Source organism: Esox lucius, chromosome 8 (assembly GCF_011004845.1).
Source record: "Esox lucius isolate fEsoLuc1 chromosome 8, fEsoLuc1.pri, whole genome shotgun sequence".
Classification (NCBI taxonomy): domain Eukaryota; kingdom Metazoa; phylum Chordata; class Actinopteri; order Esociformes; family Esocidae; genus Esox; species Esox lucius.
The window spans coordinates 21296911-21316734 of record NC_047576.1 but is presented as its reverse complement, the minus strand read 5'-3'; the positions used below and the strand labels follow the sequence as shown (position 1 = coordinate 21316734).

Below are 19824 nucleotides of genomic sequence, written 5' to 3'. Positions count from 1 at the left end.
CACTAGACTACTTACCTGAGGACTAGAACTAGCTCTGTCTAGTTCTTAAATGAGAGAAATACAGAGGAATAAACGAATCCAATCTCTTCAACATCTTACTTTTGTAGACTAACTGCAGTGCAAGTTAAGAAACGGTGAGCAGAACAAAACAAGCCAGTTCCAAGAATAAAAACAAATAAACTTGAAACTAAAATTAAAAGAAACATTTGCTAAGAAAGAATGACCAGTGTGGTCAAAGCCTTTGGCTAGTACAACTGGAACACCGTAAGAAAATAAGAAGGGACGTCAGCCAGGTTAAATAACTCCTGACTCCTCTCATCTACCAAACCATAATTACACAGGGCCCTCTATTAAAATGTTTAGGGCTCAATTCAATCAAAGTCACAGTGGAAGAATATATACACTGTAAAAGAGGGGGGAAAAGAAAAACAAACAAGATGACAAAAAAATGTCAAACGAGAAAACAAAGAGACACTATTAAATCTTTTATTGAAATATAAATCATCTGAATGTACATAATGCATAATGAAACATGAGGATAACTTCCAGGCATTGGGGATAACTACCTATAAAGACAGATACTGTACCATGGATTATACTTCATCGCCCTTCCCCCTTTTCTTCTCTTCCACATTCACAACGCTGCTGCAGTAAAGAGGAAACCTTCCAGAGCCCAGTGAGCCATTCTCTCAAATAAAAAACCCAGTCATTTCTCACATCATATACCAGGAAAACTAAAGGGAAAAAAAAGTGCAACAGTCTAAATGTGATGTCAGAGAACAGCACAGTTTGACAGTAGGGACGGACAGAGGCAGTGAGGACAGCTGGTAGGAGATACTGAAGGATTAAACAGTGAGCATACACTTAATGACGTATGACCTCACGTTATGTCTGGTAAACTAGTGTATTATACATTGATTACAACACCTGTGCCATTTCCACCGTGCATGACAGTGAGTGGGCTGTAGATATGACATCATTCAGTTCACTGCTGCCCATAGCAAAAAAACTTTTTGATTTGGATGATTACCTTTCCGCTAGTTCCTCGGCTTTAAGAAGCCTGAGGACTGCACAAGCATCAAATCAAATGGTTTTGGTGTTTTCAGCTTTTGTGTTTATAATTCAGGTCAGTTGAACAGTATTATTATTAGAACGGTGTTAGCTCAAAGCTTGAAAACAACAACGAGTCTTTCATGCTGTACTAACACACACATACATGTACCTTGGCCCAGCTTCAATGTCATTCACACTCATTTTACCATGTGAATAAAAAAAATAAAAAGGGTCAAATTTCACAACATACACAAGTTACAGATTCAAAATGTAATGGATTATGCTCTATGGTTATTTGTGTATATCGTGAGGGTTACAGAAAAGGAGTCTATAGTTTTGAAAGATAGGTTTCACAGGTTCAAATTGGGTCGCATATGATACTGGCATTTAACCTCCAGTTCTTTTCGCATATATATATAAAACTCTACCACTATTTACATTACAATCACACTGGGGCCTTTCCTATACATATCTAGATATGTGACAGGAGAAAACACGGGAAACGTATTAGTATAAACATCTTGTCTTTGGAGTTCGCTAATGTCATTAAGCTGCATGCGACTTGCACATTATGATAGTTATAGTCGTCTTTGAAACTTACCATCACCTCCTCAACCCAGTATCACCAATAACACATCTTTAAAACACTATACGGGATAAAAGGATAAAAAGTACAAAAATATACTCGAACTGCTGCACTTATTTAGCTATTGAGTTCAATTACTGTATGTCATATGGTCATGTATATAAACATACAGATTGTGCTTTTAATCTTTAAAGTATAGCTACTGATTGTGCCAGCATCAGATGTAGTGTATTTATTGTAAGCTCCAGGTAGGGGAGTTGGGATGTAAAGCCTGCTGTAAGCTGGTACAGGTGTGACGGGCTTTAAATAGTGGGTCTGGGTGTAGTGGTTCAGCACGGCTGAGATAAACTGCTGGTCATTCTGGGTTTTCGATATTCAAGCCGGATTCATTCCGATCCCTTCATCCATCCACGCTTATATTGCTGTTTTCGGGAATGCCCATTAGGATAAGATTCAGTACATTTATCGAACAAAAACAATCTTCCTCCATATTCAAGTCCAGTTAGTCCCACCCAACAGTAGAACGTTCCAAAGAGGCCCCGCCCTCCGGAAAGTGGCGAGTACTCAGCATACCAACTAACCACGCTGCCTGCACCCCCGGGCCCACAGGGGGCGCCGTCTGTCCGAGGAGGGAATGGCAGGCGATCATACCATAATTTGTCCACAGACTCGTCCAAGCAGTGAAGTGGTTTTGCTCTGTCCCCTTCAAAGGGAAGGTATTCGGGCGGGGGAGGAGGGGGGTACTGAGATAGGCGGTTGGCGGGGCGGGTTCTTTGGGGGTGGTCTGAGAGTTTCTGTTCACCCCCCACTCCACCTCAACCCGCCAGTATCTCTTTGGCATGTTTTAGTCTTCTCTTTGTCACAGAAAGCTATCCTCCACCAGCTCTGAGTCCAGACACATTTCATCCAATAAGGTGATGTCCTCCAGGGTCTCTCCTTCCCTCTTGGTCAGTGTGGAACTGGAGCCTGTCTCTATGGCACTCTCCTCGGATGTCTGGGAGCTACACGGGACAGTGGAACACGTCAGGTTGCTGAACGGCATATGCGAGCGGACAGAGTTGCAAATTTACAAGGATAAAGTTCATTAATAAGAATGGAATATCATTTTCCGGACGTTTCTATTTGCTAAACCTGACTGCCATGTTGTAAAAAAAGCCCTGTCAATCTCTACCAAGTGTATGAGTCTGAGAATATTGGCGGAAGTGTGTGATTGAAGGGCTCGCACACCTGTGGCGGTTCCTCTTGCCGTACTCGTCGTCAGACAAAGGGTCCAGGTCGGGGAGCGGGATGATGTAACCGCTGTCAGAGCTGAGGCGCTGCTCGTCGAAGCCACTCTCCCTGTCCTTGGACTTGCCCTGGTTCTTATAGGTGATCCCAATGTAGGCATCGTCACTCTCCACCTGGACCCTGGTCACGGCCGGGTGGTCACTCTTCAGAAACTCATGGTTCACCCTTTCAAAGCACTGCACAACAGAGAGAGACAGACAGAGTGGAAGATAGAGAGAGCATAATTAATGAAAAACAACCTATTTTTAAGTATTGGAGCAGAAAGTCCACTAACAGGACCATGTTAAACCAAAAACATAGAGTAGCTGTGTCGGTAGGACATTTTGGCCTGAGTTTTTAGCATTCTGGTAACTTCCATTCATCACTCCAAAATTGTATAATCACAAAACATGAATCCCATGAATCCCTACCACTGGTGAATGTGTTTTCAGTCAGTCTGTTAGCCAAGTGGTGAGAGTCATACAGTGAACGTCCCAGCCCACCCTAGCCCAGCCAACCCCAGGCCGAGGTGTTAAACCGGTAGCCTGTTCCTCCACGCTCCTGGCCCATTAAAGCAGATTGGGGGTAGGAGGCAGAAAGTTTGATGTGCCATGTGTGGCACTCTTTAATAGCCTTATTATGGTTAGCCTAGCCTGTGGAAGGGAGATGAATCCCGGGACCTGGGGCTGCGTCGCCACCCTGGTTGGGCCTGGCCACCATGACCGCCAGCTGGAGCATTAGGCCTTCTAATCACCGCTGGGCTGGGCTTCGACACAACCCGCAGAAACACACTCAGATACACACTCAACTGGCCGAGCCCACAGAAACACACACAGCTTGGCAGAGTTGGGTGGAAGTGGTTAAAGTTTATGAGTCTGATTTGAAAAGAAGTTCTTCACTCTGTTAGTAGGCTACTGAAGAAATAGAAATACAAGAAATACAAATAGACAGATATGAATGGTTATAGAGGGAGAAGTTCCAGACATCAGAGGTCAGAAGTCAGGAATGAAAGAGAGAGGGACAAAGCAGGTGTTAAGGGCCCGGGGAGAGGCCAGTGATGTCAAATGTCATAAGGGGAAACTATATACCCTCTTGTAGCCGGAGGGCAGCAGGGACACAACGCTCTCACTCAAGCTGTAAAAGGAGGGCCTCTTCTCAGGCTCACTGTTCCAGCATTTCATCATCATGTCATACCTGGAATGGAGAACATCCCCAGGTTAATCAGAAAGAACAGAGTAGTACAGATTTGAATGGCATGCTATAATTAAGTCATCTAGGGGGTGGCATATTGCCATTATAACATGGCTTAGGGCACAAAACCAGTGACTGAATACTGCCATCAGCCATGATATAATGGCCACGTCCCACTGAGGTCCCATGTGGCTGTTATAAACCTGTCAGCAGCAAATTCAATGGTGAACAGAAAATAATACTTTAGAATTTCTGCCAAACAAGATAAAGAGAACAGGTTTATATTTTAGTCTTACGTCATGGCATTTGATGTCTCAGTTTTGCCCGCTATGTTAGATGTTTACAGAAGTAGTATATCAGGATTCAGTATTATTTCGATTAAGTACAAAAAATAAATGCGCTCGTGAGTGCTAACTCTCCTGCCACATGTCTCAAATGTAAAAATTATGAATGACTCCTAGGCCAAATGTTCCTGACTCCAGCATGTCAAAATGTGATGGAAATGTTTTAACATTATAATATGCACGACACAATGTCAAGTTACTTTACTGAAAAACATGAACGTACAAATCAGCCGGGGCGTGCTCTGGTTTGGCCATCCTGTAACCACTCTTGATCTTGTTGTAGAAGCTGGAGTCCACCACCATTCCTGGATATGGAGTCCCACCTAATGCCAAACACACTGCCATCAGTACACCTGGTTTTCTGTTAACCCATGCTGAATCTACATGACCAACTGGAGCCAGTCTGGGGTCAGCCATCTCCTAACACCCTGCTGTACACAGGTCTGGGGTCAGCCATCTCCTAACACCCTGCTGTACACAGGTCTGGGGTCAGCCATCTCCTAACACCCTGCTGTACACAGGTCTGGAGTCAATCATCTCCTAACACCCTGCTGTACACAGGTCTGGGGTCAGTTGTCTCCTAACAGAGTGCTGTACAAAGGGCTTCGGGTCAGTCGTCTCCTAACACCCTGCTGTACACAGGTCTGGGGTCAGCCATTTTCTAAAAAGGTTGCTGTACACAGCTCTGGGGTCAGCCGTCTTCTAAAAAGGTTGCTTTACACAGGTCTAATGCACACCTAGAGAGAAGATCTCCCAGAGGAGGATGCCGTAGGACCAGACGTCACTGAGGGAGGTGTACATGTTGTCAAAGATACTCTCAGGAGCCATCCATTTCACAGGCAGGAAGGTCTGTGGGAGCAGATGGGTCAAACACAAAGCAGGACAGAACACGGTCAGACACAAAGCAGGACAGAACACGGTCAACACAAAGCTGGACCAGAATGAAATATTCAACCTTCACAGGCAAAACAGCCCGTATGATCCCAGAGAAATACTCACACTGCCTTTGGAGACGTAGTTATTGTCATGCATGATGTCTCTGGCCAGGCCGAAGTCACAGATCTTAACTATCTTCCCCTGAGATAGAAGGACGTTCCTGGCTGCCAGGTCCCGATGCACACACTACACCGCCAACACAGAGACAGCCCAATCACTCAGCGGCACAAAGAAAACACGCTCGGGCTTTGGATTTCTCCCGGTTCTCCCCATGGCAACAGGCCAGCCTAAGACATGGCCTTGACTGACCACTCCTGTATAATAACTAGGATGGAGGCCTGCATGAAGAGCTTATAGCTGCTTTCTACCCAGTGTAATTCCAGCCCACTGGGTGTTTCTATATAAAGACCTGGCCTGTCTCCTGAGCACTGAGCTCAGCCTTCACAGGGCCGCTTATCACCCAACCCCTGATTTAGCCAACCTCTTGGCTTTCGCAGCTGTCATCAAGCACAACGGCAGCCCACAACCTGCCTGCCATCATTACCGTGGTTAGCCCCGGAACGTACAGGCGGGAAGGGCTGACGTGGCAACCCACCCACTCCCTCCTGGGCACCAAACAGCGAGGACACCGGCTTGCTAAGCCCATGGAAAAGATTTGACCTCCATTTCCTTCGCTAGTCGGTAAGTCGGGATGTTGAGTTTAACTAAGGCATCGTAGGCTCACATTGGTGTCTCTAGTCTAGTTCATCAACTTCCTGGTTTGCTTTTGTATTCCAGGAGGTTGGTTTTCTCCAGCCTTCCGCCCTGAGCTAACCTTGCATTATTACTGTCACTGATCTCATAACCTTGTCGCCACTCACGTTCTTAGAGGATAGGAACTCCATGCCTCTGGCCACCTGGTAGGTAAAGCTGAGAAGGTCTAAGGTGCTGAGGCCCTCGCTTCCGTCATCTGACAGGAGGCTGTCCATCTCGTTCTCTGGATCGGGAAAACACGAGCACACACGTACATTTAGTTTCCCGTGGAAAAAAATAATATTGTGTGTTTGTACTGCATGTTTATATACACGTAAATATAGCACTGGCTACTGTACACGGCTTTTCCTAATGGCAGGGAGAACTAGGCGTTATTATGTGCTACAATTACCCTATCTATGTAATTACAGTTGGGCTCTGCTGGGCCCTACATACTGAGGAGGGTGGACCCCTTGAAAAACACAACCGGCGCTGACTCAAACCCTGCACCTTGGCCAACCAAACTGAGCTGCCAGAGAAAAAGGCAGGAGAAGAGGGAGGGAGGCTGTTAGTCTGTGTACTCACCCCCCTTCTGTGATGGCGGGTGGTCATATTCAGTCCTCTGGATGTCAGAGTACTTGGAGGCGTCACTCATCTCCAGCATGGGTACGTACTGCATGGTGTCTGCCTGCTTCATGTCCATGTAGTCCCCTCGGCCAGCCTCGAAGGACAGGATCACGTAGCTGCACGGAGACAAGAGGTCGATGACAACCACGGCAGAGGCCGATCTGTCGCTCTCATGGCGAGCGGGAATACGCAACAAAGTAAAAAAACGTTTCCATTTCACACCAACGCAATCGTGTTGGAACCGGACATATACGAAGAAGCGCATATTTGACCCGGTGCCTGTTGTGAGGTGGCCTCTAGCTGTGCATGGAGGCTGGGTGTGGTGGACAGTCGCGGTGGTGGTGGAGATTCAATCATGGTGCCACTCTGAGCCGTGGTCATTGTGAGTCATCCGTCAACACAGACGAGCAGAGCGTCCAGGCATCTCCTAGTGCCTCCCCCTCTGCTCGTCTGGACGGAGACCATTAACAGGTACCACACAGGGGTAATGTAATGAGGATGAAAGCCGAGCACCACTTCAGGCCCAGATTTGATAAGCGAAAGACACCAGATGACTTCCTCTTCCATTAGGAAGGAAGGGGGAAGGTTTGCGTCAAGCAACTGAATGGGGATTAGAGGAGGAGCATGTGTGTGTGTTTGTATAAAGAGAGAGTGTGTTTGTGTGTGTGTGAGTGCCACTGTGTGTATGTTTTGGGAGATGGTTCTATGCCTTTAAACACTTAGCTCCCAAATGTATAGTTGCCAGAAGATTTCAGTTGAGGAATTTTAGATGATAATTATTATTCCAGCCTTCCCCACCACATGTAAATGCACCCAGCTTGCTGATGAGCAGTTTAACTACATTTTAAGGATTTTTCTAATCAGTTTTTCGTTCTCGAACTGACAGCAGCATCTGTCAAACTCACTTGTTTTCTTTACATTGCAAAGTACGCCCAGCAAGATGTTAGGTTTCCCTCTAAACTACCTCATGTAATAATGTTTTTCTCCCCCTAATAACTTGAAGTTATTACAATAGACAATTTTAATCTAGTTGGGAATATATTTCATTATATCCTGGAAATTATCCTGTACACTAAAAACATGATTGCTTCCCACATTTATATAGCATCTGTCTCTGTAATATTTTAGTTGAGGACGTTTCGATCATTTTTATTATTATTCCTGCCATCCACACTAGACTTTAATGTCCCCACCCTGAGGATGAGCAAAGTATTTCAAATGGGTTTTAAGGTTATTTCTTAATTTGCTCAGCTGGAATCCTGCTTTGCAATTTATTTTTAAACAGCAAGGGTTTCACTTGCGTAGTCATTTTTAGTAAAGTGATGTTTAATTCATGGCATGAAACTTCCCTTTCCCACTCAAAATGAAAGAAACACCTGTTAAATTCTAACTTATTTTTCTCTATACTGCAACACTTTGGGAGGGGCCGACCTATGCAACCACAGAATGTAGCACTACAAAATAATGTAGTGACTCAACCATATGTCTTTACCTCCTGCTGCTCTCGTCTGCAGGGTTGATGCCAAAGATATCTAGGTCTTTCTTGGTCTTCTCCGGGTGCAGGTTGAGGAAGTTCTCTCTGTTCTTGTGCAGATAGTTGACCAGGTCTCCATAGAAACAGTACTCAGTGATGATGTAGGTGGGGCCTGCATGGCAATGAAGCGCAGAGATAGAGAACGGGGCGTCAGTCTGCTGGCTAATCTTATCAGTGTCTCGTAAAAGCTAAAACCACTGTCAAGAGGCCTTTACACTCTCACAAAACACCTACTAAAATAGCACAGCAAACACAGGTTCCAAGAGTAGCAACCACCCTTCTTGGTTGTTAAAATCTTACTTGTGTGGGGTAACGTGTGTGTGTGCGCGTGCATGCGTGTGTGTGTGTGTGTGTGCGTGTATCCACCTGACTTAGTGCAGGCCCCCAGCAGGTTGACGATGTTGAGATGAGGGCCCAGATGAGTCATGATCTTCAGCTCTGACATCAGGGCCTGTTTTTCACTGGAACGGGCTGTGGCTGTGGAGAGGACCAGAATATCACTCAACCAATCAATCACAGTGCTATTGGACCATAACAAACATATCAACACCAACAGCATCCATCAGGGACTGTCACAGTTCCATCAATCACAATGCAAGGTGGCGTTGAGACTGACGAGTTCCAGCCCGCCGCTAGCCAGGCTATAATGGGGCTATTTATAGCTGTCAGTCTGTATGAGTGTCTACAGTCTCCTCTATACATGCCTGTGGTTCACTCAGTAGCTGTCTGTCTCCAGAGCTGGTTGTCTCTAGAGATTTCTGTCTCTACATCTGTCATTGGTCAACTCTTTAGCCGTCTGCGGTCAACTCTTTAGCCGTCTGCGGTCAACTCTTTAGCCGCCTGTGGTCAACTTACGTTTGAGCATCTTCACAGCCACCTTCATGACGGGCTGGGAGCGGCTGAGTCCGTATGCAGTTCCCTCCACCACCTTCCCAAAGGCCCCAGAGCCTAGGATACGACCTGCCGACACGAGAAGAGATAGGAGACGCCAACAGTTGACACAAATGGTTAAAATGTACTCAAAACATAGACAGGCAAACAAACACACAAACACACACACACACACAGAGGCATGCGCAAACACACCAGTCTGCCTCTGCCCTGTCATCTAAGACTTCCCAGATCCCCAGTGGGTGAGTTCCTCTTTGATCAGTGAGTCACAGGCCAAGCCCAGGCAGCCCACCCCAGCCTCTCTGCAGGCCAGACCAGATGGCCTTATCATATGATCAAAGACCACAGGGAGACATCCAGACCACAGGCCAAGCACGACATGGCCGCCGGACTGTGGCAACGCGACTCTGACCACAACACAACCACTGGGGGATGTGACTCTCTGACCGCAACACGACCACAGTGATGTGACTCCCCGACCGCAAAACGACCACCGTGAGACAGCAGAGGGAGAGGGAGCGAAGCGGTCGGCTTACCCAGGACGAGGCCATCGCGGGAGAACTCCCATCTGGAGTCGTAGGGCAGCTGCATGGGGTCCACGTAGATGTACTCATGACCGTCAGGGCTCACCGACTCGATCACTCTCCAACGGATCTCATAGCGAGGCTTCTGCAGGACAGAGGACACGCAAACGGGTAAACACTCCGAATCTAGGACAGATTGGATGGGATCAGTTGAATGAGTCAATAAGCCTGTGAGGGAGCGTGAAGGTCTGAGTGAAGGGGCGAGTCGGCGAGGGAGAGAGGGAGAGTGGATGAAAGGGAGAGGCTTTGCATGTGTGAGACGCATTGCTGAGCCGCGCTACCTGTTTCCAGATAATGACGAGGACAATGAGTGAGATGATGACAATGACCAGCAGTACCAGGACAGCGGCGGCTACGGTCAGCTCAGAGCGATGGCCTGTCCAGGAGAACCACCACACACACACACACACACACACACACGAGATGAAGAGCAGAGCACGGAGACGTCAATGTGAGACGGTGTGGAAATGTTAGTTAAGATGAGTTCCTACGAAAAACCCGATATGAGGTCCCAAAGGAAGCACTGCAATAATCCAAATACCCTATTTAATTAGTACATTACAGCATGGAGCCTCGCACCTAATTAGCCAGGCCAGTGGGGGATCAGATTATCCAGACCAAAAGGTGTTCTGAAAGGATTAAGGGGAGGGGCGGGGAAAAAAGAACACAGCTGGAGGGGCCAAATGGCCAAAGCGACCAGGTATTCACTTTTCACAGTAAAAGTCTACCAGGATAAAGCAGACCTGCACAGTGACAGCTTGAGATCAGCTGTCCCCACCATAGGCATTTTACCGGACAGCTGCCTCAGCACTGTCAGGCCAGCACAGCCATCACACTTCCAAGTGTCACAAAGGGAAGCGATAAGGTAATAAAAAGGGAGGTTATAGGAAATATATACTGTCTGAGACAAACTGTCCCTCATCGATGCTGTGAAGCTATTTACCAGGATCTGCCAGCCAGGTTGTATTTTTAACTGTGATAGGAGCGACTGATTGGATGTCTCACCTGCTGACACCAGCTTGACTTCCCTGCTGACGGTGGCCATCTCGTTTCTGGCCAGGCAGCGGACAGCCAGGGTGTTATCCAGCCGCCCGAAGATCACCTGACTCTCCAGCAGGTTGTCTTGGTCAATGTGCGTCTCCACGGTGATCTCTGTGTTGTTGGTTGGCAGGGGCAACCACTGAGATGAATCGTTGGCACAGCTGGACAGGATCAGAAGGGTAGAGACGTCAGGCCATATACCAAGAGACTGTCACCATTAGGATTAACATCATACTTTAAGTTTACTTAACAAGAAACCATTTTCATTTCTTTTTAACTTGTTCAAGAATTAACGGAGGGAAAACGGCTGTTGTCGGAGTTACAAGAGAGAGAATGATGAGATGCTTACAGTTTGATGTTCTTGCAGATAAACCAGTCCACCTGAGGAGTGGGCATGCCCCCAGCAATACACACTACGGACTGACCAGAGACTGAGCCTTGGTGGAGGTCCATCAGGTTCACAATGACTGCAGGCACTGGACACATGCCAAGACAACAGGGTCACACAATAATACAGAGAGAGAGCGAGAGACACAATGTTATGGCATCCCTGGTGTTAATGGGAGGAGCCAGCGACATCAAGGTAAATCCAAATTGAGGGGTTGGAGCATAACTGTCTCACCTTTGACCTGTAGGCTAAAGGTGTGACTGCGCGTCTGGTTTCCATTGTGCACTCGGATGGTGTAGTTTCCACAGTCCTCCTCCTTGGCCCGGATCAGGGTCAGAACACTCTGGTACCTACCAAACACCATTGAAAGTTACAAACTCACATGAGTGCTGTAACCACAGACCAGTTCCCCTAAAACATCTCAGAACAACAGCAGACCTTAATAACAAACATCTAAATATCCTTCATAGGTGAACTAGGAACCTATTATTACAGAGTGTATTGTGGAAGACGGCTATGTCCTGTCTTTAACTGACCTGAACATATATTATTACAGAGTGTATTGTGGAAGACGGCTATGTCCTGTCTTTAACTGACCTGAACATATATTATTACAGAGTGTATTGTGGAAGACGGCTATGTCCTGTCCTTCACTGACCTCAACATATATTAGCAAATTAGCCAGTCTGCAACTACTGAAGGGCTTCTTAGCAATAGTAAAGGAAGTCTTTCTCACCTGGTCTCGCTAACCTGCTGGATGGTGGTGATTATCTCAGCAGCCACGTCGTTGAGGGGGAGGCCATCTTTGAGCCATGTGACCTGGGCGCTGGGGAAGGAGTCAATTTCAGCTTGGAAATCTTTGACCTCATCCAGCTCTGCTGACTCCTGGGAGGTGAACCTTGGATGCAGTGACACGAATGGCCTCTCTGTCCAGGCAGGGTTGGAGAGAGCCAAGAATACAATGTATACAGGTACAGATGACAGCCAGTTTAAACAATCTACCAGTTGAAAAAAGACAGCAGTTACACTTCCTGGCAAAATAGATAACCCTCCTTGTATGATGACACTTTTTTGGTTCAAAGGGGAACCATTTCTCTATTTGGGACGGCTGAATAACCCTTTGGGAATCTGTTTTCGAATGAGGGAGTAAGTTATTCTTTTCAATATATGCTTAGTGAGTTTAATAAAAATGGAACGAAAGCCCCCAGTTGTGGGTAATAACTGCGTACCATAGACATTGATGGTCAGCTCCTTGGTCTGGCTTTCGTTGCTGATGATGTCAGTGATAGAGCAGGCGTAGACGCCACTGTCTTTGGCCGTGGCTCGGGGGATGGTCAGGGTGTACTCAATCTCCTGGTCCCTCTTGTTCTCCCGCACCGCCTTGGAGCCACGGTTGGCCTGACAAGCACAGGATGTATTCACAATCAATCCACCTAAATTCAGTTTTAAATGTTCTCTCCAAAGAGTCATTATGTGCCGTCGCTTACCAGTTTCCCAGGGTACTTCCAGTGGTCATCCAGGATCTCAGAGCCTCGAGCCACACAGGTCACAGTGATGGTGTCCCCCACCAGGAGGGCAGTCTTCTGGGCCTTCAGCTCCACGCGCAGGTCCATTCCCGCCACCCAGCCGTGAACAATGTACTCCTCGCTGAAGTGCTCCTCGCCGTCGATGACGGCCACGCACACGTAGGTTCCCGCGTTGAAGAACCCCACCGCGCCCCTCTTGCTGTTGTAAGCGGTTATTGGCACGGGCTGCTGGGTGTCGGCGTTGATGAGGGTTACGTTGGCGGCGGGGTCCGACACGCGGCACTGGATCTCCATCTCGTCGTGGCCGCTCAGGACGTGATTGTTGAACACCAGCGGGGAGGGCACGAAAGGCACCTCTGGATCTGTGGGAGTGAGGAGAGGGCCCGTTACGACAGACCTTCAAACGTCAGACTTGTCCTGATCGCGGAGGGCCTCCCTCTACACACCTGGCACATAGACATAGATGCTGCTTTCATCGCCCTCCTCGGTAGAGTTTCCGCTGTTGTAGTAGCAGCTGTAAAGGCCCGTGTGGGCTGCTGTGGCGTTATCCACGGTAACCGTGGTGACGAACAGGCCGCTGTTGTCCTCCTCCCTCTGTTCGGGTAGGTAGACGGGTGTGTCCCAGGCCAGCTCGGCCTCGCCCCGGCAGATCAAGGTGAAGGGGGTGTGAAGGGGCACAACCATCTCCTCTTCCTGGGGGAACAACACCGGGGCCGAAGCAGGCTGGAACATGTCCAGACCTGAGGCTGAAAGACACACACAGTTAGACCTAGCTAGATACTGCAGAGATACAGACGCGTTCACTTACTTAGGTTTGGGTCTGCTCACCTTTCACTTTGAGGGTGAAGGAGAACTGGGCTACGTGAGGGCTGCTCAGGACAACAACGGTGTAGTTACCACTGTCCTTCTCTAGGGGCTGCCGAAGAGTCAGAGTGCCCTGATACCTGAGAGATGGACAAAGAAGCACTTTGCTCAGCCTAGCTCACAGAGCTCCACAAATACAGACAAATAAACCAGTCGTGGAGTAAAGACAAGGATCTTACCGGCTGCCCTCCAGGTGGCTGGTCTTAGTGAGTAGGTAGCTGTTCTCGGTGACGGCGATACCATCTTTCAGCCAGGTGACTTTAGGGGCAGGGAATGCTTCCATAAAAATGTTGAACTCTGTCTCCTCCATCACACTGACAAACTCCACTGCTCCGATCCCCCTGTGGTCTAACTTAACAAAGGAGCTCTCCCCTACGGAGAGAAAAAGTGGAGAACGGGAAGAGGGGGAAAGAAAGAGGGAGAGGTACAGCGATGAAAATGTGTGGTACAGGAAGAAGGATGGGATACACAGAAAACAAAAAATTTAAGTCTGGCACAAATCTGCTGAAGCCATCCCATACAGGGTTAGTGCTGCTGATGATGAAAGCAGAGGTATGCCTCTACTGTCTTGTAGAGACAGCCGCAGGGCTTCCATCTCACACCCCAGACAGAGATGGACTGGAGGAATTCACCCACTACTTTAAAAGTCGCCCCCAAAAAAGTATCCAAATTAAAATGTCTTCCGAAATTCCCATGTTGGTTCTGTTTAACACATCCACTACAAAGTGGAATTTGTAGCACTGAGAAATGTTGAAGGGAAGCCAATGAACTGACAGAAAAAATCTGCTTTGGCTGGCAACAGACATTGCTTATGTTAATGTTTCCAATAAGAGTTAAGGGGATTGGCCGTAAGGAGGTGAGAGCATACCAAAAACAGTGACCGACACCCGGTTGGCTCTGATCTCTCCAGTGAAGTTATTGGCGATGGAGCACTCATACACCCCACTGTCCTGAGAGGAGGCTGCTGGGAAACTGAGTATGTAAACCACTCTGTCAGGCATGGTCTGCTTCATCTGGACGGCATCCACAGCCTAGATTAAAAAAACAACAACAAGAGGATGGGATATTAAACCCTATAGTCACGATCCTGCAGACTGTCTATCTACATATCAAGGAAATCCAATGTCTCTATGCTTCTCCACCTTTCTCCAGGTTAAGAGTTAAATTCTGTCAGAGAATGTTTCTACGGGTCTTTGTAAACTGATGGTTAAAACACGTGCTGGTCCATGGGAGATAAATCAGGATCACAGAGCCTTTAAAAGCATGTAATTGCAACTGAGACCTCTACCAGGAGTCAGGAATCCTGCGCTCTTCTTAGCCAAACTGTCTCTGGAAAAGGGCTTAGAGGAATGCCACCACTAAAACAGACGCTCTGTCACAACGTGCTGCAGGGATTACCCCACAGCGCACGTACACACACGCACACACACGCATCTATGCACACGCAGACACCATTTCAGGAAAAAAAGGCATCCTTTCCCCTCACTATCACCGTCAACTTAAATTATCTAAATGTAGCGTAACCATCCACGTGAATGGACACCAGTTAACCCACATACACCCACCTGGACCTAAAGTCAGTGGTCACACACATACACACATCCTAAGTAAGGGTTAGGGTTAGGTTAGGTTACGAGGAGGAGGAGCCATATATCTGTTCTACATATCCAGAGGTCACATAGGTCAAGTGATTTACTGTCGCTCCTCTTCTTTCAACTTCCTCCTTCTCATTTGACTCATTTTTAACAAACACCCGTCTTACCGCCTTCCCCCTGTCTGTCTGACTGCCAGAAAACCAGGGTGGACACCTGTCTCACTCAGTCCTGCTGTCTGTCTGCCAGAGGGCTTGGGTTAAGTTAGCATTATGGACCGGCTCAGCTCCAGCCCTGGTAGTAAACCCGCCGCTGGGATCCAGCTGTACGTAGTGACACACACCTTTATCCACTAAGACTCCCCCGTCCACAGTGTCATATTACACTAACCCCCAATGAGAAACACTAACCCCCATGGAGAAATAATGACAGAGATAGAAAACTTCAGATAATACTCAAAGACAAGTATAAGCAAGGATGGGGAGACAGAGAAGGAGAGACACACAGATGAGGTCCTTGCCTGTTTCCTGGGGTGGAGCCACTGCTGCTGGTAGGGCAGTCCTAGAGGAGCTACACAGGTGATGTTGAAGGACTCCCCAAGTCTCACTGCCTCCTCGCTGGCCTTCACCTCTACATTGAAGTCCTCAATCTCTGTATTACCAACAAGAAGGGAAGAGCCAAGGTCAACCAGCGACCAGACGGTCATCTTAACAGGCCTCTGTATGGCCAACTGCTTTCCCTGACAGTCATGAAGTCACCCTGCAGGCTGATGCCGTCACATTCACTCTGACAACAACCCTGTGCAGTAATCACCCATGGCACAAATTACATGACATCATTTCTCATGCAGTGAGGTCACTTCGTTTTTTCTCTCTCCCTCAATGGTAATCATGCACTGCCTGGGTGTTAACAGCTGGCTCATTTTATTTCCCCCATTAGTCCGAATCCTCTGGCAAAAGCTTCTATGTATAGATGATGGAAAATAAATATATATATATTTTTTTTTGTACCATATTTACCTGGGACAAAAATGTATATTGACGCCATATTTTCCTCATTATCATCTTCATCGCCTTCATATTTGCAGGTGTAATGTCCGGTGTTTGCCACGGAAGCGTTGTAGATGAAGAGCGTGGCTGTGTAGTATCCAGGCATAACGAATGCGTTGTCCGGCAGGGGCTCGACCCAGATAACTTGCATTTTGCCAGTACAGCTGATGTTGAACATGGAATGTGGCTTGACAAAAAACGTATCTTCAGTTGATACAATTGCTGGTGGCGTCCGTCCACAGGTAACTAATAGAAAACACAAAAAACTGTTAATTGGATGTTGTGCAGACTAGATAATTACCAACAATTTCGTTATTGGAGACAGCCAGTAGAAGGAACCAATCAAAAGTGTTATCTAGATTAAATTCGTACCTGATATAATCCCGCATAAAATAATCCCAAGGATGAGACATGTCCTTGCATCATCCATGGTCAGGGATGGTTAATTCAGCTAGAAAAATAGAAATACCAGCAAGTCAGAATTGGCTCCACCAGCCGTTGCAACCATCAAGTACCAAAAAAAAATGTAAAACTATTAGAGAACATACATTGACTTCTTGTGACAAGATATCACTGTCTCCAATACCTAAGTAATTTTGATAATATTATAATCAATAGATCGATTGCAGCCTGCTGCTCTAGCCCAGCAGTTAGACTGACAGGCTTTCTATTGTCTTCATATTAAACTGTCACATCAAGACATTGAGTCACCAAACGGAGCAGGGTGATGATTGCTTTGGTTTTGTCTAGGGGGATGTGTATAAAAACATTGGACAAAGTCGAATCATCGTAGTGGCGCCGATGCCTATTTTTAGCAAATGAACTTGAGTTCAATTCAGACATTGATGTCGCAAGGGGGCGACATAGTACACGCTTTAAATGCTGGGTGTAACGTCTTTATCCAGCAGGCCAGTTGCATTGTTCAGTGTCTTGTAGCCCGTTACAAATAGATTGAATGTGGCAGGGTGGGCTACAAACTTGCAACGATTTATTATATCCATACAGAGAGGCGCAACATAGTTGGATCCGCAATAATAAAACATCTCTTATTGTTTTGCATTTTGAAATCTGGTCTTTACTTTGAGTTTGATCGTCTTTCAGGTTTATAGGTTTATAAACCTAAGAGAATTGGAAATCTACCATCAATCAACACAAATTGATTGTGTTGAGCTCTAAAAACAATGAAATAGTAAATAAGTCGCTGTTAATTAGCTTGCCTATGTTTTTTTGTGTGTTGAAGTTTGGTCATGCCCTGTTCAAAAGTGGTTCACCTGGTCTGGCTGTATCATCTACCTTGCGTGTGCGACCCCGCGGTGTTCAAACCATGGATTGGCCTACATGATTGCGAGAGCGGAGAGAGACGCAGCTGAGATAAGTGTCCCGCGATGGAGGCAGAGGACTTTGCTATCGTGTAGACCCAGGCCTTGTTTTACAGGTTTTTGTCGAATATGATTACTAACCGAATGTGACTAGCGACAATACTTTTTTACCTTCTAATTTTAATATTCCATTAGCAAGATTAAATGGATCAAAACACTATGCTGCTACTTTTGTATTTTTATTTGATTTACCTAGTTCGATGTGTCTCATCTAAAACCATTCAATATAGAGTTACTGGTGGAATTTAATTAAGAGACACCCCTCTAAATTGATTTAAGTGCAAATGCTGATTTATCCACTGACAAACGTTTACGGACATCGTGTTTTACCCTGTTCCTTTTATTTAAGGGAGTTTCTCTTCCAGTTGGATGTGCAAATGTGGGTAGCCTATTGTCGGCTTGGCTGTCCCTCTCCTTTTCTTACCAAACGCAGCCTACCAAACGCCGCATTCAGGCCTGGACACTGGAGCAAAGGCGTATCAGCTGAGGGAATTTATTCGCTCACTGTCCCCCGCATATACTTAAAAATGTGCACGTGTATAAAAATGTTTTAAGGGAATTATAATAGTTATCTAAAGATAGCATTCAGAATTGGAGCATTGGAGTGAGTTTCACAGATTTTTTTGTTCATCTTGACAGTTACATTCGTGCAGTGTGTATGTGTGTGTGTGTGTGTGTGTGTGTGTGTGTATATATATATATATATATATATATATATATATATATATATATATATATATATATATATACTTGCAGTAGTAAGGAATATGTCCAGATGTTGTGCATAGGCTATTATAAACGATAATTAAACTGTAGGCTAATTACTAATAATTGAATTTTCGCCAATGTAGGCCTACGGGTCGCTTATTGTGTTTTCTGGCGCAACACTGAAATGAAATCCAATCAGAAATCCGGTCTTCTTGATTACCCTCATTTTTTAAGTTCCAAGTATTCAGTAAAATTAAAATTCCATTCAGCTATACAGCCTGTGCCTCATATCAGCCAGCAACTCCCAATGCCCAATATTCCATTTAATTCCAAACATTCCAAGCGCAGAAACGAATACAAGTTGAAATCCAATTTCCAATGTGTTTCCCATTAGGTGCCAGGGCAGGCAGCAGCATCCAACAATGGAGCCTCAGTCCTCGAGGTGACACCTCCAGCTGTGAGGCCGAAATTGAGCGCTTTTATCCAGTCGAGTCAGCGACATCTCTCCGCTCTGCAACTGGAGGAGACCATATGTTGCATGGAAAAGTCAAACCAGTCCAATGCATAATGCATTATGCATCTCTTGATACGTATTCATCTTCAAACTTTCACGAAGTTTGGTAAAACGTGTCCTCGTAGCGAAATGAGGCTTAATGAAAAACCCCAAAGTGTGAATAATCCGGAAAGATTTACTCTTGTTTTAGTTAAAATAATTTCTTGTATTGTGCCGTAATAAAAACAACTGACAAATTTGAGAACTTTCAGGTAGGACATATTTATGTCTATAAGCTGTCTAGTCCAGAGTAACTTTTTTAACTTACATTTTTACAGATTTGAAATTCTCTCAATTAGGAGGCCAACGTTTCTCGTTAAAATAAAAAGGAAAATATGCTATTTTGTCTAAAATACAAACCTTTTATATTCCCTTGGATTATGTGCCAGTATTAAATCCCAGTAAAAGGAAATTTGGAGCATAAAATCTTTCGGATCGGTTCAATTGCAGTTGTATTAGTAATCCTATTGCCACGATCCTTCACTGTGAGAGCTAGCATATGTGCGCCCCAGCGTCCGCGTCTACAGCCGCGCTCACAAATGCGCTTGAGCTACAGCGACCAGTAATTGATTCAATGTTTCAGTCCATCCTTCCCAAAAAAAAACTAATCATCTGGCTCAAAGTAAATAACTCTCAGGAAATGACCCCCTCTTCTTCCCCCTAGCACTGAGTTTCTCTTCAAAATAAGAGTCCTAACTTCTCTGAGTGCGACTGGAACAGGAGTCAAATTTCTTTGTTGTTTTGTGATGTAGAAAAGGGAGGAATTTACAACGCACAATATTCGGTTATTTATGCTATATATTTTTTTTTACAAACAAACAACATAAAGTTGACTCATAAAGCAATTAATGAGTGTACATGACCATTGATCTATGACGCAAAACTAAGCAATAGCTTAGACTTTAAAATATAGGCTACCATTTTAAGAATTGAAACAATCGGCTAAATGTTATTGTTCGGTAACAAATAGTTATAAATAG

The 19824-nt window shown here is 45.9% G+C and overlaps 1 protein-coding gene across 1 annotated transcript; it reads right to left on the bottom strand.

Moving 5' to 3' along the window:
* Positions 1-472: 472 nt before the first annotated feature.
* On the bottom strand, positions 473-19448 carry pdgfra (platelet-derived growth factor receptor, alpha polypeptide). Its single transcript, XM_010872231.5, has 27 exons — positions 19205-19448; positions 16577-16655; positions 16175-16450; positions 15676-15806; positions 14432-14594; positions 13743-13935; positions 13528-13643; positions 13146-13445; positions 12661-13061; positions 12403-12571; positions 11910-12099; positions 11408-11523; positions 11135-11261; positions 10750-10946; positions 10026-10120; positions 9697-9829; positions 9125-9229; positions 8636-8746; positions 8228-8381; positions 6694-6851; positions 6237-6352; positions 5440-5562; positions 5178-5289; positions 4664-4763; positions 3994-4099; positions 2867-3102; positions 473-2640 (listed from the first exon to the last, which is right to left on the bottom strand). Exons 2-27 carry the CDS (start codon positions 16632-16634, stop codon positions 2499-2501), a joined length of 4128 nt encoding a protein of 1375 aa, XP_010870533.1. The 5' UTR covers positions 16635-16655; positions 19205-19448; the 3' UTR covers positions 473-2498.
* Positions 19449-19824: the final 376 nt, after the last annotated feature.